This window comes from Halyomorpha halys, unplaced genomic scaffold (genome assembly GCF_000696795.3).
Source record: "Halyomorpha halys isolate HHAL.00 unplaced genomic scaffold, Hhal_1.1 Scaffold252.1, whole genome shotgun sequence".
In the NCBI taxonomy this organism is placed as follows: Eukaryota; Metazoa; Arthropoda; class Insecta; order Hemiptera; family Pentatomidae; genus Halyomorpha; species Halyomorpha halys.
In genome coordinates, this window is record NW_027108761.1 from 959,861 (window position 1) to 986,765 (window position 26,905).

Below are 26,905 nucleotides of genomic sequence, written 5' to 3' on the forward strand. Positions count from 1 at the left end.
GACATATGTCCCAGAATAAAGTTATTTTTTCATTCATTCATAGTTTAGAATACTCTGTTTTGGTATCTGTAACACTTTTTTTTTTTTTTCAATTTTGTCAATTTTGACCCACAAGGAATTTTTTTGTAAAAGTCACCATTTACTCTTTTGGAATAACTTATCAACAATTCAGAATTATCTTATTTGCTGCAAGCTTAAAAATACCAATTTACAGGACTATAGGAGTGAGGTGCATTGGAAAACCGCTTGTAGTCATCCTTAGTTACGCCACTGGTCCAAATTCGTTTGAAAATTAAGTTCAGTAATCGTAAATTTTTCAAATAAAATTTGAATGACTTAAATATTACTGCAATGTTTTCTTTACTTGATATATGCCTACAGGGTCGCTAGAATAATTTATTTTGTGACCGAATTACCAGATGTAGAACTGCAACGAACATTTATAATTAATTAATGTATTTCTCTTTTACCTTTTGAAATACTTGACTCTACCTGAAGTCTAATAAAAATAAAATACTTTACATACTGGAAGAGTGTGTAATCGTCTTTTGTAAAAATTTTAATAGTAAAAACTAAGTTTTCTATAAAAAACGTAATGAATATAATCAACTGGTGATAATAAACGTTTAAATGGATAAATAAATATTATTCTGCTTACTACGTTGCATACTCCAAATGATTTTAAAAACGTAAAAAAAAAAAAAAGAGTGACTATTATACATTTTTTGAATCAATTAAAATGTTTTAACTGGTATTGATTAACTTTATGTGTAATTGAAAACGTCAAGGTTGTAATGGCATTTTATCAGAAATTATTGGCATTGTTTTTAAGGAAAGCGTAATATAATTTAAACTTGTATATCGATATTTTTCTATTTCTTGCTTTGTAAATTTTGATTGATTGAAAAAATTGATTTTAGAATTATTTTTCAAGAGAAATAACTGTAAAGGAGCCTTTCATAAATTAGTAAATTTGGAGATTTGGATAACACACCTATGGGCATTCGTTATAGTCCAAAACAGTTTTAAATTAAATATTTACTGTCATTTCTTTTACAAATAAATTTCAATTTATCGGACTTAATTAAAATTGAGAATAAATTAAATCAAAAACTACTGGTTTGGGGCAAGGAATGTGACAAGCAAAAATTTTGAAGACAATTAGAATTTTGTATGAAATATGCATTTGTTATCCTGCAAAGTTAATTATTGTGTTAGTTTGTCTAAAACCATCATTCTAACATATTTACCTATAATATCATAGAATCTGAAATATATAAAATATTAAGTAAGGCTGCCATAGAATTTTTCATAAGGCAAACTAAAAAAATGTGTCTTCATATTCTTACTCCATGATCAATTCTGTAAAATATATACGAACAATATTCTATCAATGATTAATTTATTTTGTAAAATTATTATAGGAGCTTCTGATGCAGATATGTTAATTTTTTAATGAAAATGAAGATTTGAAACATCCTATTTGTAAAAAAAAAAAAAAATAAAATAATCATTATTTTTAGATGTAGGATTTTAATTGTAGAAAAAAAAATAACATTTACTTATGAGTTGTGGATTTATTTTCTTTTTGGTGGAATACTTCTCATATTTTTTTCTTGTTATTTTAAAATCGGTTAAAGCATCTGTTAATCAAAATGTTTTAGTACTCATTTTTTTTAATAATCTATTTCATTATCCAAATTAATTTGAATTTATTTATAATAAAGACTTAATGACTGTGATATTATGTTGCAGAGTAAAATTAATTATGTTGCTCTAATTCATGATTTCTAATTTGAAAAAATTATGGTAATAAGTGCAGTGCCAACTTAATTTACTATTGGATTATAAAACAAAGGAACATTAGGCCTTTCCATGAGAGTTAAATAAATAATCGACTGTCGAATTTAATATTCATAAAAAATCTGAACGGGAACTAAAGTAATAACAGTGCAAAGGCAGCTGAAAAAAAGGTTTCTTCAGGTTGTTTTCAAAATTCATGTTGTTTTTTATTAATGTAGCTAGGCAATTAATTGGTTTGTTGCCCTAATTAAATAATTTAATGTTGCTTCTTGTCATCGATAATTAGACTTGAAAATCACCCCGTTCACCTCTCACTTTCAGGGCAAGCACCTTCTCCAATAGTGCGGAACAGGGCAAAAAATAAAATGGCAAGAAGGTCGTTAAGGACAATGCCTTGTATTACTAGGAGTTCTTCTGTTTATTATTTTGGTTGTATTTAGTTACCAATACTTAATCAAGTTCATTTCAGATTTCCCAACATTCATAGTTTATTTTAGAAAAATAATTAAATAGATGTATTTTAAGATTTTTAGGTTTGTATTTTTATGTAAAACTTTAAAGTTCATGTTTGTAAAATAATCATTTTAAGAAAACTGAAACTAAAAAGAGAAATTTTAAACCTGATCAAATTAGGAAAATTGAAACTTTGTATAGTTAAAATGAATTTTAATAACTTAATTTTGTATGTGAACTTTTTGGAATTGTATGTGAAGTTTTGGCATAGTAGAAATAGCATCAAATATTCCAATTACTATTATATAATTTAAATATTAATTCAATATTACTTAGGTCTATCTTGCCAATTAGAAATATAATTTGTGTTCGGGAAATCGAAATTCTATATTGAACTAGAAAACTTGTATGTAGTATTAAAAGTATAGTTTTATCTTAAATAACATTTTGTAAATTTTGACATCATTGTTAAAATATCATTAAATATTTCAATTACTATTATAGAATCACAATATTCATTCTTTATTATTAAGTTACTTCTGGCGAAATAGAAATATAATTTGTATTCGGAAAATTAAAATTCGATCAAAACTAATTTGTTGTATACATTATTAAAAATATCATAAACTCCTACAGTTTTAATTGTTAAACGCTGGGTCAAATTATATTTATAGTATAATAATCTTGATACTTACTTACTCAAAGAATTTTTCCTGATATTTCAAATTCTTGAACGAAATAAATAAATTTTTATAGTATAATTTGATGTGTATTCCGACTAGCTTTTGGTTTTACGTTAATCTTGAAATTTACTTGAAAGTATTAAAATCTTCATATTTTTAACTTATCTTATTACGATACGCATGAAATTGTCTTTTAATTTACATGAAACATTTAAATAATGGGAAATAGTAAGAATTTATAATTTTAACGAAACCAATTACGTTCATTTAGCATTCGATGCTTTGTTCACCGTTATTTTTCGTTTTTCTGGGTCTGAAATATTGAGATATAGAATTTATTTCTGTTGAAGAAATAAATTACATAATAAAATAATAAATAATTACTGAAATTGTTTTCTATTTATTCCGTAAACACTGTTGAAACTAGAGGTGGAGAAAAAAGGTGGAGCACTTGTTCCATACGATAGAATTTAGGAGATTATAACTTAAATATTTGTAATATTTCATAATATTTAATATTGTTTTTAGTAAAAATGTCACTGTATCATCCATATTATGCTCAATTTACTAAAAAAGAAATGGTTGGTGGTATCCTAATCTTTTGGCCTTCAAAATATTCTTGGAGAAAAGAGTTTCATTAAGATAGAACTAATAAAGAATTATTTTAAGACCACTATTGGCCAACATAGACTGACAAATCTGAGAAAGATCCTCATTGGACAAACTCTAGCTGATGCCATAATGAAATCATAAACATCTTTGCTTGAAAAAAATCTTGAAAAGTGAAAAGGCTTAAGGAAATGTATTTCAAAATAAATATGACTATCTCATGGCATTAACTAATTTTTATTGCCTGATTTAAGGCCAAATGAAACAAAGTATTTGAATTAAACAAATACTTTGTCTCATTTGATGATCACCATTGAAAATTATTTGAATAAAACAAATACTTTGTTTTATTTTATCTTAAATCAGACAATAAAAATGAGTTAATGTCATGAAATATTTATTTTGAAAGATATTTCCTAAAATATTAAACTATTAAAGAATCTTAGTTCCTAAAGTCAGAATGTTTGGACTATTTAAATGCAACTTTTAAAATTGATTCCATTAGGTTATCATTCACCTGATAAGATATATTATCGAGTGCAATTGCTGGTGAATTAGTTTTAAAAGTCATGGAAAGAAATCATCGATTTTTTACAAATTAATTCATAAATTTTTATAATAAATTTTGTAGTTTTAATTATCTTAAAATGTAAATAAAATTAAGCATTACAAGATAAATGGACAGTTAACACACAATATATATTTAATAATTTAATATTTATTTTGTTCATTTTTTCACGACTTCAATAATAAATTAACTGAATTATCCCTTTATGAGGAAGTACAAATAAAAATTCATTTTGTCCACTTTTTAAAAGTTTCAGTAAATCGTGAAAAATCTACTGTACACAAACGCAATTCAATTGTGATCTGTTTTTTTATTCTAAAAGGTACATCAAGACACTTTTAACAACATGTTGTCATCATTAATATCAATTTAGAGTTAGTCTAAGGAGTTAACATAAATGTTTGAAGTAAATTTGTTATGAAGCCGATAAAACCCATTCAAGGTGGGAATTTGGCAAGTCAAAGATTATTTGTCTTATGTTTTTAAATCCAGTGGCTTTGTTTTCTGGTTAATTTACCTTTTTCTTAATTTCTGATCATTACCCTTTTGTAAAAAATAACAAAGAAGCCAAATAAAGCAAGAAAGGATTTTTCTTGGAGACAAATTACACTAACAAAGCATATTTTTATATAAATTTAGTTTACTTAAAATAGTTTACAAAACTAATATAGTATCAATTAAAAAACACTAATTGTAATGCTTCCATTATGAAAACGAGAAGGAGAGAATTGTAATAAAAACGATAGGTAATAATCTAGTGATAAGTGAGACTTTATATATTGCCTCACATAATTTTGAAATATTCCCTTTCTGTGACTTTGATTAACACTCACATCGTTTTGTTTAGACTGAATGTTATAGCGGTGATTAAAAGGTATAGTTTAGGTCAACATAGAACTTTTCCGAAGTTTTGCATTTAACTTGAGATATTCCAATGCACTTATTACTTCGTCTTCATTTTCGACATATTTTTAGCAAATTATATATTATATATCTTTCACAATAGACGCAAACATATTAAGGAATATATCACCAAAGTTTGGCAAAATATATTTTGAACCTAAGAAATACTTGGACTAAATATGTTTTGATCCGAATTACAAACCCAATAACTCAGTAATCAGAAGCATTACGATCCAAATCATTTAATAGTTAGATCTCTACCCAAACATAATTTACTAATTTGGAGCTAAATGAATTTCGTAAAAAAGTTTACATGCATTTCATTCTGGAGTTTACATATTTACTTATAAATATTAATGATGAGGTTAATTTTTTGTTTAGCTTAGATGAACATAAGCAACACATTAATTTATTTTGCAATTCAGAAATAAGTAACGAATATATGCGACTTTTTACCAAAATGTTGTATGAGAGAATTTTTATTTTTTAAATAGGAAGTTACTGAATCTTTTTTAAAATATTTGTTTAAACGGAACGCTGTGATGACCTCCCTGTCAAATTTGAAAAATAAATTCAAGGACGGTTTGTAATTTATAATGAATTCAAAACAAATAGGTATTTAGAACTAAATTTTAAAGAAGTATTATTTTTTGTTAGTTTAATATATGTTCATTATGTAATTTCATAATAGTTTTTATTGTAGGAAAAGGATTGCAGTTTTTCTTAGTCATTAAATACGTTATTTGGAACTAATATGTCAATAGAAAATATCAACACATTACTATAGTTCAAAATGGATTTTGTCCATTTCTAAATCTGTCCGCAAATGGATTTGAATTGTTTGATCCGGATAAAAATGTTGGCAAAATATATTTTGCAGTAATCAACAAACTTCGAAGCTCTATAAATGAATGACAATGAGCACTATAGTCCAAAACAATTTCACCTGGATTCCTAGTAAAAAATAATTAATAATTTCCGTGAGAAAATAAATTTTGCCAGAAACGGACAAAATGCATTTTGCCACTCACTCGTATATCGATAGTTTTGAGTTGAAGAAATATGAAAATGCACGTAACTTTAATATTTAATGACTTGAATGGTGGATGAGAAAGGGTGAATGCTTTCCCAGCCATTGGGAATTCTAAGGTGATTGTTTTCAGGTTTTGCTAGAAGTAATTAAGCCACGGTATTTAATTCATAAGTATAATTTTACGCAATTTAGGTATAAGATGACAACTTTAAATTCTGCAACAAATTATAGGACTATTTTTAAAAAAAAATTAGAATTTCTTTTAACACCGTTGCAATAAAAATAATTTTAAATTCTTGTAAAATTTAAGTTTATGGAAAAAATTAAAACTACTATTTGTATTATGTCTTTTCTTCATCTTGAGTTTATATTTCGCATCACTAATCCAACGTTATTAAGTAATCAATAATTATTTGCCATTTTGAAAAACGAAAATTTATAATTACAAATGCATGCAACAGATAACAATTTATATCAAGATGCTAGAAGTATAGACAAAAAATAAAATTATAAAAATCATGCAAAATGTAAGAACTAGAGCCCAGAAGTTGTGGCAATCGTAAACTAACTAGTAGTATGTTTTTGACTATATTGGAATTACTATGAAAGTTTGATTAATGAGCTGTTTATTTCTATATCTGAGGGGGGTACACAAATATTGATGAGTGATAAGAATTATATGTTCTATTCACATTTTTTTTTAAATAACTTAATTTTATTTTCTAAACTTGCGCCTTTTATGTAAACAATAATGTGATAATATTTATTTTTTCAAAGTAATTTTATTTATGAATGTCTTGAAATGAGTTATGAATTGAGGTGAATTAGTGAAAAAATATATGATAAATCTACAAAACATGAATGAACTGCCACAATCAACAATTATAGACATATGGTTAATATAGTAAAAATTATATATATAGTAAAAAGTAAGACATGCCCTGGCTCTAGTAGGCCTGAATTGTGTTTGAAGGGTACACAGAGTTCCGCTGGTACAAACCAGGAGTGTGTGAATGCGGCAGCGGCGGCGGCTGCAGCGGTGGTCGCGGGCCGCCCCAGAGCGCCCGTATAGTCCATCGGAACCGTCTGATAGGGTAACATCACGTCATAGCGGTCGCACTAGGAGTGAAAAAACCCACCCCTGCCGCGTCGTCGGTTCGGTTCGGCTATAGTCGGAGTCCCGCCCACCCGGTCACGTGGTCCCGACCACGCCCCCTCCGAGCCAAAATGGCCTCCCTCCATCCCCACCTCCTCGCCACCTCCGGGCAGGTACTCCCAGGATCCGGCTCGTCCAGGGTTCAAGGTCCGCAACGGTCGATACCGGCTACATACAGCCCATCCGCAATGGGGTCACTACACCTCACACTGTTTACAACACATTTTATGGTTTTTTAGTATAAAAAAAAATATATATATACCTACGTTTCGAAAAAAAAATAAATGCATAACATTCCTTTCTAATCAACTAAATCATTTAAAATTAGGTTTAGTATCTGTCAGCTGTCTGATGTATTTAAAAATTATTAATGTAAGTATAAACTACCTTAGCTTATTTAAGAAACTGCGAGATAAATAGTTTTAATAAATAAAAAAAATTAAACTGATTTTGATTTTGTTCTAATTTATTTATTTAAAAAAAAAAAATTTTCATGAAATACAATAGGTCATAGTTTTATTCACTAAAGAGTTGCTTTTCACAGCTTTATTTATTTTTAAGTGATTCTAATGGTTGTTAAAAAAAAATCAAGGTCCTTTTTGGTTAATTTTCTAGTAAATTACTGGGAATGAAGTGGGCACTAATTTCCCATGGGCAAAAATATATACATTAATATTAATTTTTTTTTAATTAAAAAAATTGTTTGCTTTTGTGCTGCATAATTAGTTTCCTGAGATCTGTCAATTCAGAACAGTGGCTCCTTATATAGCTAGAAAAATAAACATAAATAAATATTTTTAAAAAAATATTCTAATAATTAAATTTAAAAAATTAAAATTATCAGAAAATTTTAAAAGTTCTATGAAATACAATTTTAATTTGAATACCACCACTTCTAGATAACAAACACTTATTTTCTTTTAGCAGTAGATGAACTTGAGGGAATAGTAAAAAGCCAACTGCGCTCTATAAATGTTCTCCATTACGCCTTATTTAATTGATTTAACATAGTGTTGGTTTCATATAAATAAAATATAATAATAGATGTTATGAGATAGGATAGATATATTTTTAATAGGTTACAGAACGATTTATACTTAATTGCCCAGATTAATTGTCAGTTGTTTTTTATTGTTGCAAATACTTAAGAGCCATTTGTTTTAGAGGGTGGTTAAATTTTTTTCTTTGGCGTTGGACTCGTCATTTGAGGGCCAATAGCATTCCCAAATTAAATGAAAGGTTATGGTTTCCCACGAACGCGCAATTATTTTGGACTCATTTCTGCTCAGACATTTCAGCTATAAACCAACCAAATTGTAGCCATCTCACTTTAATGAGCTATTTTATATCGACTACGTGTTATTTTCAGAAATGGAAAAAAAATGTGACCCGCTCAAAATTGCTCATAATTATTTGTTTAATTGACCATATTAAAGAAAACATCAAGATTGACGTGAGTGAGCATTAATGTTAAAAATAAACGATTTTGAACTTTATTAGCTAAAAAAAATGAATAAGTTTTTAGTTGTTGAAAATAAATCTGATTTTTAGTGTTAGTATATTAATACTGGTACTGATTTAACTTTGTAAAAAACTTCGATTTTCATCAACCAATAACTGAGTAATCAAATAAAGTATATTCCACATTTATTTTTTAAGACAGCTGGAAAGTGCATGTTTGCCGGTGCATAACAATATTTAATTACCACTGTATTCAAATAACAGATAAAATTATGTTGTTAAAGCTAGCAAATAATACAGTAATAAAATTAATGTACAAAAATAATTTATATTCAGCCATGTTTTAACTATGAGTTAAAAAAAAAATTGGACTGGTAACCTTACATATATTACTACTATTCACACAATTCTCACAAGTGTAATAAGTTGTATTGTTTCATTATTAAAATAATTTAAAACAAAAATCCTTTTTAAACATGTAAAATGTAATTGATAAATTACACCAGTGACCCTTTTGAGAAAGAAATGCTAGGATGTTCTGGGGTCCAGCTTTTTTCTTCACAAGTGAGTCGACAGGCTCCGTTCGTAGTTCTGTCAGAATGTAAATATTGTATATAGGAATGGATGTGTTTAAGATGTTATTTTATTTTCGGTTCAATTATTTAATTTTTAATTCTTTTCTTTTCTATTTATTATTTTATCAGCTAATTTATATCTATGTAAAATGGTTGAATATGCTGTCTGATCCCTATTACTATCGTCTCTCTTTAAATAAAATTAAAAAAAAAAAACTGAATAAAGAAAAAAATATAATATTTGAAAACAAAATATTAAATATCAAAAATTAATTCAAACTTTTTAAACTTTTTTGGCCCAATTAGATAGTAGAGCCTTGAAAATAAAAAATAAAATAAAATAAATAATTTAAAAAAAAATTAAATTGAAATTATTTTATATAATGTATTGTATATTCTAATAATATATAAATAGTAGGATTAGTTAGGAAGCCGGTAAGACTAAATGTTGTGAATGAGGTGGCCTGTTAGGAAGCTGCCAGTCATTTAGATGAGGTGCAGCCCCTACGTGCCCGAGCCGTCTCCCACGTCCGTACCGTACACCGTCCGTCGGTCGCCGTATTAATAAGAGCTTCTTTAGGCAACTTCTGTTCATATTTTTTTTTTTCGATCGTTTAGCTAAACAGGTGTTTAAACTACGCCTCGAATGCTGAGCAATAGATCATATCTCCCGATTGGTAGTAATTACGTCATATTTGGCTTAGACAGCTGTATTTAGATAATCATAAAGAACACACAAGTAAACAAGTGATTTATCATATATCTATGTATCAAAAATAAATATATCCACTTCTGAAAAGTAAATTTATTTTATTAGCTAATTAAAATTCAATTAAATATTTAAATCTTCCTCTGTCACATAGGTGTTGCTAAACAACATTTCCCAAACAAATTTAACTTATCTACACGAGATACTCCCATTATAGTTTTTAACTATCTTTCATAAATAGATATATTGGCTTTTAATAGCAAACTACTCATATGTTTAAAAAAATAAATAAACAAATTACTCATAAAATTGTGAAAATTGAATCATTTAACGCTTAATAAAAAAGTATGTCAAGTGTAACATCTACGTAAGCTTAGTGGGCTTTGCTAGTAATCTTTGCTATTTTTAATTTTTTAATATAAATTTTATTTTATATTCCTTTGGAAAATTAAATTTTTTAGAAATTATCCTTTTTCTGGAAATTTTTAAGGGATAGATAAATATCTATCTTTCAAGCTAAACGATTTGTTGTTTGAGAATAAAGTCTACAGGACGTAATTAAAGTAAAATGTGTATCGCTACAACCCATGAAGGATTAAGGGTGCAGTACTTTGTAAGGAAGTACCGTTACTAGATCAACGGTTGTGTACACCAAAACAATTTTTTACACAATCTATGGGGCTGGGCGAACCCCAGCGTTGTCTTACGGCCACAGTCTGACAGAAAACCCATTTAACAGTATTCCCCAACTCTTCTCTAAATTTTAGTCAAATCTAAAAATGCGTTTGCCGAGGAAAATCCGTTTAAGCATGCGTACGGAATATTAGAAAATATTTCAGTTGAAGCAGGTTCAAATTTATGGAACATTTTAAACGAAACGTTTACAGTGTTGGATATTACTTTTCAATTGTACATGAAGTGTTAGATTCGTTAAAAGTTATCTGATGTATTTAAGAATTCTGTCGCTGATGCTAATGAACTATTGGAAACCAAAGAGAAAGCTTTACGCAGTAGTGTCGAAAACGATTCTTAGAAAACCGTTTTTGGAATTCTGCCCCCTCTTATTTTCTTGTTTTAAGATTACTTAAATTCTAAATGTAAATTGAGCTCAAGTGACTACGTGTACAAGAGTAATTCAACTTCCATACGAATCTAAAAATAAAATTACTAATAACACAAAATCTTCTTAATATTTTGATAACATTCGTTTACGCCGGTTAGGGGCAAAATATTGTAAACATTACTATTTCTTACAAAAATGTCGCAAACATTTGATTTCGTTTACACAGATTTGTTGAAACGTTTTATAACTTTTCGCTAATAGACCATTGTAAACTGCATAAATCAAAATGTTATTTGCTAGAAATAAAAATGTTAATAATTATTATTACTTTGTTATTAACAAAGTTACTGTAAATATTTCGGTGAACACGCACCTTTAAAGTATAATATACTCATGATTCTCTATTAAACTATTATAGGCTATACTATAAAAATATTTTAAAATAATAAAATTATAAAGATCTGGTTTTTTCTTTGTTTTTTTTTATTTGAAAATTGTGAATTTGAAGAGAAGTTTCATGTAAATCCAGTCTTTTATGGCATTCTAGAGATCGAACCGGAAGTGGAAATTTCCTTAGAATATATCGAAGGTCGAGAAGAAAACCTCGTATCTGCACAACTTCTTTTTAATTCAAACGAATTCTTTTAATTGGCAATTAAAGATCTAAACGTTTAAGAAGGCACATCAAAATACATAATGATTTTTTAGTTTATAGACTCACTCTATAAGTTTCATTACTGAGTTTAGGACTGGTAGTGTGATGACTCATCGTACACTAGATCTCAAGGCATTATATTTTTCACAAATATACGCCTCAAATACGAGATAGTCATTAGTTTTATTATATAAAGCTTGAAGTATACTTTTTTTGGCAGCCCTTGATTTTTCTATAGCGATAAGCGTACTGATTTATTTTCTATTTTATTTCATCTAGAATGATTCTGTATTTATCCTGTGATTTCTACTTATTGTTCTTCCATTGCTGCGAACTCAGTTAAAATCTATCTCGTACTTATACTCAACTATTGATAAATATTCATAACGAACAAATGTGACTAGAATACTTAAAGATGGGGACTAACTTTGTGGGGCACCCGGTAGCTGACTTCATAAGTCGGCTATTGAAAACCAATGAACCGTCTTCTTTTTTTCATAACCGAACCCCAGCATTTCAATAATATCAGTTTGCTCTATATTACTTTTAATTACGACTAACTGCGTATTTAATTAGTCGTGGCTGAAAGTTGATCACTAAATAGATGATGGTAGCTTTGATCAAATAAGGAATTACATTTTTTGTATTGATAAAAATTATTCATTGATAAAATATCTACTCAAAACGTTGGTGTTATGCCAACCTTAATTAATTCTTAAAACAACAATTCAACATATTAATTCATATGCTTAAAGTTTCTTGAAAACATTATGCTGATAAATTTAGGTACATTTTGGCTTGGATTTCCCTTAATCAATTTAATTCTTTCGATGTATAAAATTTTTATTTATTTAGAAAAATCCATTATATTAGTAAATTTAACGAGATAATGCCGATTAGGTACGTATGTTGCTTGTAAAATATTAGTTATGAGTGTTGATATGAATATCGATGGTGCTCTAATTTGGCTTATATAATAATGAATACAATTTATAGTGTGAAAAATATAAAGCGATTCGAAAAATGGCACCAGTCATAAATGAAGCTATGAATTGTATTGTGGGATATTCTTAACTTTGATAACTGTGGTGGGAACGAAGTACGTCTTATAGTAACCTAAGTTGATTACTATGCAAGTATGATGTTTTTACTTAGTTTACGCGAATTACTTTCATGTTTGTACTACAGGAAAGCAGATATTATAAAATATAAGCCGAATTCCTTAATAAAAGTTTAATTAAAAAAATGTTCCTATTTTATCCTTTTTTATACAGTAAAAAAATTTAGTAAAATATATTGTTGGTTTTTAACTAATCTGTTCCATTTGCTCTATATTGTTCCTCATTCACCTCCCCATCCCAGAAACAACTTTGCATATTATGATTATTAAAGACCACTTCAACATTTGCCCCAATTGACTAGAATATTGTGCACCATGAACGCTATTTAAAAAATAAAAATCTCTTATAATTATGTGTTCCACTTTAGATTTTCAGAAGTGATATTTACATTATATTTTGTTTTTGTCTTTCTGAAAGGTATCACCACAATTACTATTCTGCAAAAGAGGGCTAAAAATCAACTATTGCATTTTTGGGACGCAATCATATCCATCCTTATTCCATTAATAATAGAATTTTATTTGTATTGACTGTTAATTGGATCATTAATAACTTGAGGATTAGGGAGAATAAGTAGATTAATTTATTTTGATTACAAAGTATTGATAAAACTGTATTGGTAAAGAAAAAATAAATAAAAAAATACTGTTAGGAGTAAGGGTAAACCTTAAATTTCCCAAAAGTTTTGACCGAATTCACCAACTATATCCATAAAAATATTTTAATATGCCTATCTTCGTCGATGCCTTATTTTACAATAGAGCATTACAATATCTAACTTAAGAAAATATACAATAAAAGGTTCTCTCTTTTAGAAAAAGTTGTAATTGTCCTAAAAGATAGAATCATTGATTGTATTTTTTCTAAATTTAGTGGAAGTCCTAAAGTTGAGTTATTTGAATAATTGTTTCTTTTTCATAGAATATTGTATCCGTAAAATGTTAATTTCTGAACCTCAGAGGTTACGGGTATTGATTTTAAATTTCGCAACTTTATGAGAAAAATGTTTGATTCTTAGTTTGAAATAGGTTTTCGAATTTTCCAACTTTTTGGGTTTTCAGGTTGTTGGGGAGCAGTTGACTCTTTCTTCCGCCTCTCGCTCAGTTGTTCCTGACAATAATATAATACCCGATATTCTATACAGTTCAGAAGATGACCGATAAAAGAAATGAGAAAAAATCTGTAGAAAATGGAGAGAGAATAGGATAAGAACCGGGACTATCTTTATGTCGTGCGAGGATTGCGCGCTATCTAGGGGCTAGGTCCGGCATAAACAAGGCACTCTCCTGTGTCCTGCAGTAATTGAATCCCCGCCCTTCACCGAGCCGCAGGAAACAATTCCACCGATAACGCTGACCCCACCACCTCTATAGCGATAACCTTTCGTCTCCGGCTAGATTTATAGAATACTTCTCCCCAGCGCGCTCTATTGTTCGCCTGCTCCCCGGAGATCGCTATATCCCCAAGTAACGGCTCACTGCTCGGATCATTCGGTGTCGATGGAGTTTCAGGCTTTGTCGGTCTGCCGAGGGCATACTTCACGAGGGCTTAGAGAGGATGTCGTGTGACAAAATTGAGACAAGACCTCGCTTAATGGGAATTTTAGGGGCGGGTTGGTCGAGAAGCTTTATCTCTATTATTTTGATCTCCTCTTGAGGTATTGTGACATGTTGTACATCGACCAACGTACTCGTTGTAGTTCTCTGTTTTCTAATTTTAGCCAAATGCTATTGGTGTTCTACCGAAGGGTAGATTCTCCACAAGACTGTTATTATTGTAATAAAACTCACATCACATTTAATAGATATATTTTTTATTTAATACAGTTGTCAATTTCAATAAATAAATGAAATATTTTTAATATCTAATTTTAAGAATTTTGTAACACACCAAGCGAATTTGATATGATGATCCTCGACTTGTATGATTTTGTATGATGTGAGAATTTGTATTTAAATATTTCATTGTCAATGCAAAAATAGATTGCTTTCTTAACCAACGTCATGTCCTACTGAGTTACAAGTTTAATTGTGTAGTGATGTTTGTGCCTTGCAGGATCAAACATATTTATAACCCATTAATTCTTAATCTTTCATCCTTAACAATCCCTGATAACCCTCCAAGGCGTCTGAAAAGATGGCCACAGGACCTTCTAATTTAAATTAATGCTTGAAGTACCACCAATGGGTGGTTCCTTCCCTAGATTTTCAAGTATAAATGAAACATACAACATATTTACTTAATGTATTGATTACTTGTACAGATGTAAATCACATTAAATAAATAAATAAAAAAAAATTATAATAGAATTTCGTCAATAAGTAAATTATATACTGTATATTGAATTATTAAACTCTCATGTTTTTACCCTACTAACTGCATAAAAGTAGGAAGTATCCGTGCTCTTTCTTGCTGGTTTGATGTATTTTATTGTACTTTTATCATATTAATTGCTGATTTATTTTTTTATTAGAAGGAATGAATATAAAGGTTATCAATGGATGATTGGACTTGTAACTTTAACTTAAATAATATATTGGTTTGGAATTAAGGAAATTTATCTGTTCGTAAAACCAGGCTGTTATTGATTTCTCTGGTCTGCCACAAGCACAACGCGACCGCAGTATTTGTTGATGGATGCTTGTTTGTTTTGCGGTCTACCCCGTCTCTCTATCTAAACAGGGTCCTTGTCACTGACTTCGTCTGTCGGAAGTTTTAGCTTACACCTTTTTTTTTTTTGTTTAATTTAAGTTTATCTGGATTAACTAAATTTATTGCTTTAAATTTGTTGCTAAATTTATTCTCTGCCACAGAACTGGATTCTCATAATAAGACCTTCATGTCCTGACATCCGCGGCGTCGTTAAATTTCACACATTTAAAAAATTCAAAGTATAATCAATCGATTGTAATATAATTTTCATATCATCGCCTCCAAGAATTTTTGTAGAAATTTTCATTTCTCTAAATATTCCTTAGGTTTGGTCGTTTACAAAGAACTGATAACTTGAAAAGCGTATCACATAAAAAGAGGTACTTACCCAACATGTAATATCTCATGTTTGGATGAATTCAAACAGAATGTAAAAAAAAAAAAAATCACAGAAGGACTGGGTTAGAGTTACCTAGGCACGCGGTTCACACTGTCATTGGGATCATTCACAGATGTTATTGATTCCATTGCGCTCTAATTCTAAAGTAGATTTATTTGTGTATGTCACTCAGTGTTTTGGATAGAACATCACAAAGGTCTGGTTGTTGAGCTGGTGATTTTGACTGTATTTTTATTTTTAACTTTATATTTCTTAACATCCCATTCGTCTTTTGATTCCAAACTCCTTAACCATCCTAACCCATTAATTCTTAATCTTTCATCCTTAACAATCCCTGATAATCCTCCGAGGCGTCTGAAAAGGAGATGGCCACGGGACCTTTTAGTTTAAATTAATGAAATTAATAATTAAATACCAATGGGTGGTTCCTTCCCAAGATTTTCAAGTGTATATGAAACATACTACATATTTACCTATTGTATTATTTTGTACAGTTGTAAATTACAATAAATAAATAATTAAAAAAAAAAAAACTTTATATTTGAGTTTACTGCATTAAACATATTTGACCTTATTATCAATAGTAGTACATTTATGCATAAAATACCGAATATTATATATAAATAATTGACCGTATAATTTCAAATCATGAAGATGGTCAGGAGTGTGGTCAAAAAGTATAGTTCAATTTATTCATTATTATAATGAATTATATTATAACTATTGTTCCAAATATCTCTATTTATTTGCCGACGTTTCATCCCACTTTATAGAGTTTCATCAGGACTGTTCAATTTGAGATTTTTCGTTTGTTTAACCACCAATGTGCCTATTTAACCAACAATTTAACTATTTTAAACGTGCCAAACATATAAGCTATTTGTCGCCAGATTCTTGAACAATAAGTTATCGTTTACCCGTCTTACGAAACTGGAGGCCAGTGGACGTCCCCAAGGATTGGTGCAATCTAGAAAGTCGCAAGGCCCGGATTGGTATTCAGTGAGGACTGGGCCTTAGTCAGCGATTAATTCAGTGAAGCAACAGGAGCGCGGTGGTAACGTCGGAATATGTTACACATCTTTTCCACTCTATTAATAATTTATCCTCTCCCAGCTCTCCCGTCCGATTAACACTTGTAAAGCTATATAATTCATCTTTATGAGACGAGAACAGGACAGACCAGATGGAAGTCTTCATTAATTCTTCATGTCTTTGCTATATCGGGTTCGTATTCCTCCATACAGAAGCGAGTTGTTAGATTATGTTAACATTCTGTAGTGGGTTTCAGTTTACCACTAATGAGATGTTTAAGCATTCGGATTTAGACCCACTTAACCATTTCTGTATCCTGATGGTAATATGTATATATATAACTGATGTATATAAGTATATATATTTTCAGAAATATCAAAGTATGAAGACTTCATCAACAACATATAAATTGTAATTAAAATTTAATTATTTTTATTTCACCATTTTAATTATTTTGTTTATTAAATGTATTCTGCTGAAAACTTTTTTTTAATTAAAGATTTTTATATTCATCAACAAATTCAAAATGGCACCACGATTTTCGATCCAATTGGAATTTACTATTTTGAATCAAGTGCTAATTTTTTATTTATTGAAATTCACAAATGTATTAAATAAAAAATACATCCAGCAAATATGTTGTGAGTTCTATTACAATGGCATGATGCAGTCTAGTGAGGAATCTACTTTGGTAGAACTACAATTACATTTCTATAGTAGAGGGTCCCGAGGCCACCTTCTTTACACACCCCTGGAACATAGTGAACTTTGAGATCATTATGAATATTTTATTTTGTGACAAAGTAAGAAGCATTGAGGATTTTAAAGACTGTGGATTGTAAGGATTGGATACGGATGGAATTCGATGGGTTTTATAGGCTTGAAGTAAAGCCCCAAAGCTCAACTTTTTAAGTCCAAATCAGTCTTAGATATGTAAATGAGTGTTTTGTAATTAACTGGAAGTTTATACCGTTTGTCTAGAAAGTGTTGTAATAGTCAGAAACCTGTTTTTTTTTTTTTTATGAGGATTCAAAGTTAGTCGTTTGTTTAAATGTAGTTCTATGTTCTCTTAGAGGGATATCTGTTTTGCTAATGAATATAAACAGAAAAACTGTCACTCAACACAGTGCTTACCAAAACAAACTTAACAGTAAATCAGTTGATCACTTTTGGTTTGCTTCATATTCTCTGTGGTTTCTCAATGATTATGCATTGATAACTACTTATCTTTAATGTTTCGGGTTCAAAAGTTTAAATGTAATAAAAATAAATATAAATAAATTGGGGTTCATCTCAACCTTTAGGTAACTTAGATATTTGAATTTCGGAAGATCCAAAAACGGATAAATTGTGTAAGATCTTAAAATCTTTTTATTTTTCACACTTCTTTTTTTCAAATTTAACTTAAGGTTAACTTTATAAAAATAATTTCCGATCAAATCCTAAATTTTAGCAAGGCGTGGAGGATTTGGTAGTTCGTTGATGGATATGTATACCGCTGTTTTTCACTGCGCGTTTATTCCAAGCCATCATTCAACTCTAAATCAAAAAACCCGCTGTTGTACCCCTAATCCCTAATCCCTCTCCTTCTGGATGCTTCTGATCAGTGGATGACTGCCGCTGAATTCAGAAGAAGAGGTGGTGGTAAATCCTCTACAAGACCTAGAAGAGATATCAGGAATCACACCCCCAATACTTGCTGTTTACACCCGCAATAAAAGAGGGCAAATCCCCGCGCCCGACTCTCCCCATGCATTATTCAAGGCATACATCAAGCGTCTTTTTAAATTTTGAAAAATGGTCTTATGACAGCGCTAACCGCGATTGTCTCATTTTATCTCCCGCGGGTCTCTTGGGGTTGGAAAAAAACATCGATGTAAGACCAACTGCCTCATCTGTGAGGGTCTTTTAATTGACTTATGACGAAGCCTTTTTTTTCGTATTAAAATTTTAACAAGGAAATCTTCAAGTTTTACGTTTTAAGATTCTTATAATCCAAAAATCTGAAACTACAAACCATTTTTGTTCATAGTGTAGGCTGCACATTGTTATGCTGCCTTTGAAAATAATTCAAATATTCCGGTAGATAAAATTATTTATTTACCCTGTCCAAATGAATCAGTTTTAGTCGAGATGAAGTTAAATTTTGGTTCAAACTATTTTAATGATTAGGCCATTTTTGCTCTCTTAGCCTCATACGAGGTGTTGAGAATCAGAGTGGACTATCCTTTTTTTTTTTTTTTATAAGAAAATTGAATTTGATAGCTCCAATGATTTTATGTTGGCTATATAAATAATTAATAATTTAAAAACTATTAAGATACAGCCAGTTTGATAGTAGAATTATCTTTGATCTCAAACTGACAAGATTCATTCAAGTGGTTTGATCCACTCTTAAAAAACTGATTACTGAAATATGTGGATACACTTTAAAAATATCCATAAAGCTCTGGTTCTTAACGCCTCATCTATAATTGTTATTCAAGCTGCTGAGTTCGTTATTTATTATAATTCATGATTATTAAAAGCTGCTGCAAAATTATTTAAATTTAGATTGTTTAAAATTATTAGGAGCCTCAACAATTTTAATACTAAAGTTTCTTTATCTACAACCTTTTATAAATTTGCTTATTTTTTATTTTGGACTAATTGTATTAAAACGAATAAGTACTTCAAAAAATATTTCTATATGTATTATTGCAAATACAATTTATAGCAACTACTTGACTACTTCCAAGTCGTAAAATAGGGTAGTTAACGAAAGTAATCAAAATTATAAGAGATTTTAATAAATACCTTGACCGCATTATATATGTAGCCTTTCGTTGATGATGTGAATTTTAACAGTATTTACCCTTATATATCATTAGAAAATTCTTATTTTATTTTCACTGATATCATCATCACATCTTGAGGCAAATAACATACTCAAGATGGCCGCTAAAGCGAGGACACTATAATATCTCCGTAGACGGAACAGATTGACATAGAGCCGTAATCCTGATGGATATTACCGTAGAGGTTTGCCCTAATTCCGGGATAAACCAGATAATCCAGGGACAATTTGTCCCCCTCCCCTATACAATATGCATGACCCGCCCAGGTTTCCTGTCATAACACCATCATTTTTCACAACTTAAAAAGATGTCCGTTTAGCCGCTGAATTATTTATAGCTGCTAGAACACTCTTGAGGAGGGTCGTCTCAGTTGGGGAGGAAATCCCAGGATTTGTACCCTACCTCCATGCCTCAATATTTTTTTTAATTGCATTTTTAAAAATTAGGAATTGGTCTTAAAAGTAGATGAACTTGAGGTTCGTTTATTACGAAGAAGTTGAAAAATAAATAAATAATTAACCAGTCGAATTCTGGCCGATTCAGTGACCATCAGACTGGCTAAATTGTCTTGGGGTTATATACCTCTATTGGTTAGTACCTTTAAGCTGTTAATGTGAGTTGTGCTGGTCTGATTTACTTTCAAGAAATCTTATCTTTCACTATCCTGGTGATGCTTGAATTGGCGCAACATTATCTTAGATTTATTTATTTACTTTTGAGAGACTTACGGCTTTGTTATTGGAATCTTACATTTTTTTTTCGTTAAATATGATTTTTTCTCTCAGTAATTAAAATAATGTATAAACATTTACAATTTCAATTGCCACTCATATTCTAACTTGCCATAGGCTTTTACATGTAATACTAAATAAGGTATTGTATATTAGATTTATTTTTTTTAAAAAAGTGTAAATGTCGAATAGTATTATCGTAATTTTGTAGTATATCATTTATCATCATGATTATGATGAAGAATCATTTATTGATCTTATGCGTATACATTGTATATTATGCGTCTTCATTCAATTCAATGTAACTATTCAAATATTATTATTAACTTCTTATTTATCATTACATATTTTATTATTAAAAAATAAATCGATTGTTTCCTTACAATTGTTATATAAAAGTATACTATAATAAGTTTGAATTTTTTTTTTTCTACGTTTATACTATTATTACTATTGCTGAGAAATTTCTTATATTAATGAACTACCATTTGTTCTGATACAAGATTAAAATATATTTTTAAATGATCGCTGAGAGAAAATCTGGAAGTCTATAAAATAAATGATAATTTATTCTAGAGGGATATTTTGTTTTATGCAGATTAGGAGATTAGTAAGCATGTCACTCTATTTCATTATGCGAATTCTTTATATCTTTGTTTTTATTTAGTGACGGAAAGAAATTCTTTTATTGTTTTAACAAATATCTTCTTTTGTTTTATTCCCAGACCTGGAATGTATATGACAGAATAAAATTCAATTCCTCTCGACGAATAGGTTTCCCTCCTGGACTAATATTTTCGTGTCATGCAGGCGACTCCGGTATTTCACGGACGATGGCTACGCACAGTCACCCTTTGCTCGGCGAAGAGCTATAGCTTCTGTCGATGAGTGATGAATCCAGGAGTCGGCTCTATTTCACACTAGGTTGGATTCGCCCTCGTAGTCTCTGCTTTAGATCATCCGTCACAGGGTACAACGCTCTAAGGACATTTTCTTTTTCTTAGGTGTAGCCGGTCTATATCGAAGAAACTGGGGTATGGGCGATGTAAAAAAGATGGCTAAGAAAGGAGTAGGAGACATGATGTTAAGTGTGAATGCTATTTTACTTTGTAAGTGTGTTCAGGGGGGGGGGATGCATGAATTTCGAATTATTCATCAGTTTGTAGGCTAGTTAGGTTGTGATAACGGGCATCGAGAATTTAAAGGGATCCTTATTAGATCCATATCGTCAATTAAATAAAATCTTCAGCTCTGGGAATATGATTGGTTGATATAATATGAGCAGCAGATCTGAGGTCTTGTTATTTTGAAGACTTATGATTTCTTTTATTAATGTCTAAAAACCTTGAAATAAAACTACAATAAATAAACAATCATAAAAAGGGGGAATGTGGAAGAAAGAACAGTCTTGACCCGCAAAAGAGACTTTTGTAGTACCAACCCACAACCGATTTCACATGCAAATCATCTTACGAACATTGGAATGGTAATTCTTTTTTTTTCAATTGTGCCTGTTATCTAAATTGAGTACACTGTTGGTTCAATATGAACATAAATCATTTATGTATAAATCATAAATAAATGCATGGAGCAAGCAAGTTATAAGGAATAATAGAGAAGTCGCTGTAATGTGAAAATGTTATTAACAATATCTTTAAATTAGTATTTGCAAGAACAAAAAACATTATAAACAAAAGAAGAAAAAATTGATTACTTTTAATTTCTTGATTAGAAAAAATTTAAAAAAATGTAGCAACCATATTTATGTATTCAAGTTAAGATTATTTGGTGTGATAAACTGTTGTAGTTTAATTAGTTGTTTTTGGGCATAAAACGCCTTTGTTGTTTGTATAAACAATTGCTTCAGTCATATATCTACCATATGCACTATTCTATGCTCAACAATTGGAGTGGAAGATTAATCTTGTACTGGGGCAGACATATTAGGTACCCCATCACTTGAGTTACTTTAAATCTTTTAATTTCATGAATTTACATGCAAGAATGATTGAGTAGAGTTAGTCTATAACTAAACCAGGCAGTAGGGCAGAAGGCCAGAGGGAGAGAAATGGAGCAGATTGGATATCATATCAAGAAAGAGAACTGAAGCAAATCTATCATCATACATCTAGTAAGTCTGCAGCATGAACCAAACTAGGAAAATAGATATTTGATTGATTAATTTGTATTTGTTCATTTCAATAGAAAATTCATGAATTTGAGTTGATAAAATTACATTTCTTTTTGTATTGAGCTCATCTTCGATTTTGTACATATTGGCTATATTGTTCCCTTATATTAGCTTTATTCCTACTTTATTACCGTGATCATTAAACAACCGCAATCCATCATATAGAAAAAACAAGCTTTTCAATTTACATAACTTTAAACTGGCTCAGATTACAAAAATATAAAATATTAATACCAATACTAAAAACAAAAAAAAAAAAACTGAAATGCCCCACTCTCATCCTTAAACAAATGTTAATTTTGTTCTCACAGTTTGCAACTTTATCGCATTCTACTGAAAAGGTGTTGGTATAAACTTTTACACTTGCTATAGGTGTCGTTTGGTTTTCTTAACTCTAAAATCGATTTTTTGTAGTCACATCAACACAATTCTCAACAGGGAATATTGTTTGCGTGTATTTTACGTACACGTTACAAGATTTTTAGGTTGTATAAATAGAAAATAAAAACATATTATTAAAAAATATATTGTTAAAGCTTACCTTGTATTCTTAATTAGCCAAAAATTAATTATTAAGTGGCCTGGAGGAGATGGGAAGGACATTTTTCTCTAGTATAAAGTTTAAGCGCTATTTATAACAAAATAGTTTAGATCCTCCTAAAATATTGCTCCTAAAGTTGATTCAGCTGCGGTGTAAATTAAATTTGGAGACAAAAATTGCTAAATTGACGTTGATCGGAGAGCTGGTAGCTGAATTAGAAGCAATTGGGGATGACGTAGAACCCTCCCTCGCCTGAGGTGGTCCACTATTAAATCCTCTATATTACCATAACTAATCCCTTTATTCACTCCGTCTACATTCTCTTGTCTCATTTGCATCCTTCACTGGGTTAAGTCCTTGCTTAAATCTGGAAACAGGCTTAATAGACCGTTGAAGTACTAGCAGGCTTCATGAATAAGTACTTTCCCAAAGTAAATATTTATCTTATACTACATTTAACAGGAACCGGAGTGTGAAAAGTTGACTTGATATCAAAAATGCCATCGATGTGGTTGTGATAGGAGCGTTAGGATCTCCTTGGGTCTTGTCTTCATCCTTACCAAGAGCTGAGGAGGCGCGAGGAAGAAACTAGCCTGATTTGGATTCTCCCAGGCTAATTGTTAACAGTTTTTATAAGTTCTGCTGCATTTAAGATATTTATTGAATTTTATTTTATTTATATGTGAGTATTAGATATATTTATATTTTCGGTAAATATAACCCAACAGCAAGACAAACATAATGTAAAACTACTCACTAAAAATATCAAATTGTACTCTTTAAAAAAAAAAAATAATCAAAAAATCAAGTCAACTATCCTACAACTTTGGAATAAGGAATTATACTATGATGCTATACTTATAAGTTGCACCATAGTTCGCTTAGTCAATTTAGTAAAAATAAATAATAGAAAAGAATAATTAGTTTCTCTTTTTTGTGACTCAGATTCAATTAATACTCTGTGATACCTTCTTATTATATACAATATTAATCTACAAGATGTGTGTACAATTTATTTTTTACAAATTTTTTTATTTTTTTTATAGCAATTTATTTATTTTTTTAATTCTTCATGGAATTATGATTTACAAAATGTATTAAAGTTTAGGTCTGATGTTACCAGGAACATGTGACTACTTCGTTTATCCAAATATTGAACTTTCTTGAATTGTTGAATCAACATTTGATATATCTCTATAGGTAATATTGTAGCTTGAATTATGGTGCTTCCGTAAAGACCTTTTGCACAAATTAAGTATATTGTACCATTTATATAAACTCACAAAAAAATATGACCGTGAATTTTAATTCTGAAGATCGGGCCCCCGAAATGTTGAATTTTTTTTATCAATACATCAAATAAAAGAACCAGACTTTTTATTTATATATGCAAAAATAGGTTATTATTTAGAGTGATAATAATTTATCGTCTTATTTAAAAAAAATTAAGTCTATTACAAACATTGTTTGTACTTTAAATATGTAGGTCTATATTTCAGCTACATCCTATTCTTTTATAACATAGAAATACGATGCACTCAAAATGTTTTGGTATGATTTTAATGAGTCAACTGTTTGCAAGCCGTTTCCAGGTCTATATTTATATAATGTTCAAGTAGATATTAATGATGTTCTAGATTCCTTACTTGACCTTTGGAATTCCATTCAGTCTGTTCTTACCTGGAAAACAAGAAACAAAAAGTTTTACTTTTGTTATTGCATGAATTTACATAAATTTTTTATTTCATTTAATAGTGAACAATTATATAAATAATTTTGAGTTGAGTTTTTTTTTTTTTCAATTTCACAGTTGTTACTTTTGGTTCTCCTGGAAGTATCATATTAGTGGTTATTTAATATTATTAAGATTTAATTTTTTATCATTTATTTAGTTCTGATAATATTCCTGGTGCCTTCCGTGTACTTAGTGAAAAAAAATTTTTAAGACTTTCTAAGCATTGTGATTTTCTGATTAGTCGAGGCTTTGCCGCAAACCTTTAATTATTTTAAATTAATGAATTACTTGCAATTAATCTTCATAAAAAGGGATGCTGTTATAGCTAATGCTTCATTTTCATCAATTCGTATACAATTTATTCTAAATTTAAAGGTGAAATATTTTTCGAAATGCTCGGCACGTGGATGGTCGTTTTTTTGTTCCCCAACGCTAACATTATTACAGATTATACTACAAGAGAGATTGGGAAATAGTAATTATTGCTAAGCGTGAAAAGACAAGATACTTGGGAGCATGGGCTTGCATAGCCAACTCCGGAGTCCTTTGAACCACTGACGAGCTCCCTTAATGGGATTAGGCGAATCCGAAATTCATGAGGCGCCGTATGTGTGGCTCTGGAAGGAGGCAAACATAGTTTAAACAGCCCCCTTTGGTTTTATCAAATAACAAAGCCTGTTTGCACTGGGGGTTGGTAAAGCAGTTTAACCCTCCAGCAAGGATTTCACTCCTTTTCCATTCTCTCCATTGTTCGCCTATCGCCTCTTTTCCTATTGCCCAGTTTACATCTAAAATCCCATTCCTTCTTTTATCCTCGTCTTCGGAACTGAATCTGATCTTTTTTACTCAATCGTAAAAAAAAAAAGAAAAAAGGAATATCAGATTCATAGTAACGATTGCGTTTTAAAGTAATTTCCATTGCGTTTTAAACTGTAAATCGCCAATAATGGTGTGGTAAATATTTAACTGAAAATCATTGTACCACTAATTGTAATGCATAATTATTTTTTTTATTCAAATATTTCCAAATTTCTTCTCACTCAAAAATTCAATCACCTAGATAAGTCGAAGGAATTTATTTTCATAATAAATTTTAGTTTTTTTAAATGTACATTTAGAAGATATTAGCTATAATTTTTTGTAATTTTATAGATTGAAAACAAAATTAATATAATTAAGAGCACTATTTTAATTTTAGGATAACCACAAATAATTTGCTAAGTGAATTAAATACCAACAATTTAAAAAATAAATAAATCTGAAGTTTTTATAAAATATTGATAGACTTTTCATTATTGGTAAAAGATGAATTTAAATTTAAATTTTTCTAAATTAAAAACAAATGGAGAGAATGAATTTTCCACATAAAGTCTTAAATTTGAATAATGAAATAGTTTTTAACAAATCTTACGAAAAAATTCAGCTATATTTATATTAAATCATATAAGTATATATATGTATTTATGATCACAGCAGACATTGCAGCAGAAATTACTACTGAAGACTTAAAACTATAAATAGATAAGGCGGAAATGGTGCAGCCAGATTATACCGTGCTCTTGTTTCTTATTGAAGAACAATAGATATGTGACTTCGATTCTATGTGGAAGCAGATGATTCTTAATAATTAAGGGTTATATATATAATTAATAGCTGAGAATTACTATTAGTATTTAGGTGAAGACTATTTTATATATATACATTTCCCAGTTTGCTATTGCGTTGTTATAGTAGCTGTCCAGTTTTCAGAGCGGAATTCCTTTTTGAATGCAGAGTTGAAATTTATTTTAGCAATGCTTTAGCGCATTAAATTTTAAATGTAATGTTAATTTTCTAATATGTTGGTAGAAATTTAATAATATTATTATAGTTTTAACAATCAAAGAGGAATGAATGAGATACACCTTTCATTAAAATGTATACACTAATAATCATAAAATAAATACATACATAGTTTTATTGTATTGCCGACCTTTATTGTTGATTGTTGTGTT

The 26,905-nt window shown here is 29.6% G+C and overlaps 1 protein-coding gene across 5 annotated transcripts in view; it reads right to left on the reverse strand.

The window, feature by feature from the left end:
• The window catches only part of trh (trachealess), a 453,500-nt gene that overhangs the window by 83,079 nt on the left and 343,516 nt on the right, over window positions 1-26,905 (reverse strand). For 2 of the 5 annotated variants that reach the window (XM_014419878.2, XM_014419877.2), the window contains exon 1: window positions 6,993-7,164. The exons of 2 other annotated variants lie outside the window; for them this stretch is intronic. In XM_014419878.2, coding sequence (XP_014275364.1) covers window positions 6,993-7,153 — 161 coding nt within the window. In that variant the 5' untranslated portion in view covers window positions 7,154-7,164. Of the gene's footprint in view, window positions 1-6,992; window positions 7,180-26,905 lie in introns of those variants that run through there. One more of the 5 variants, XM_014419880.2, reaches the window with a different exon arrangement.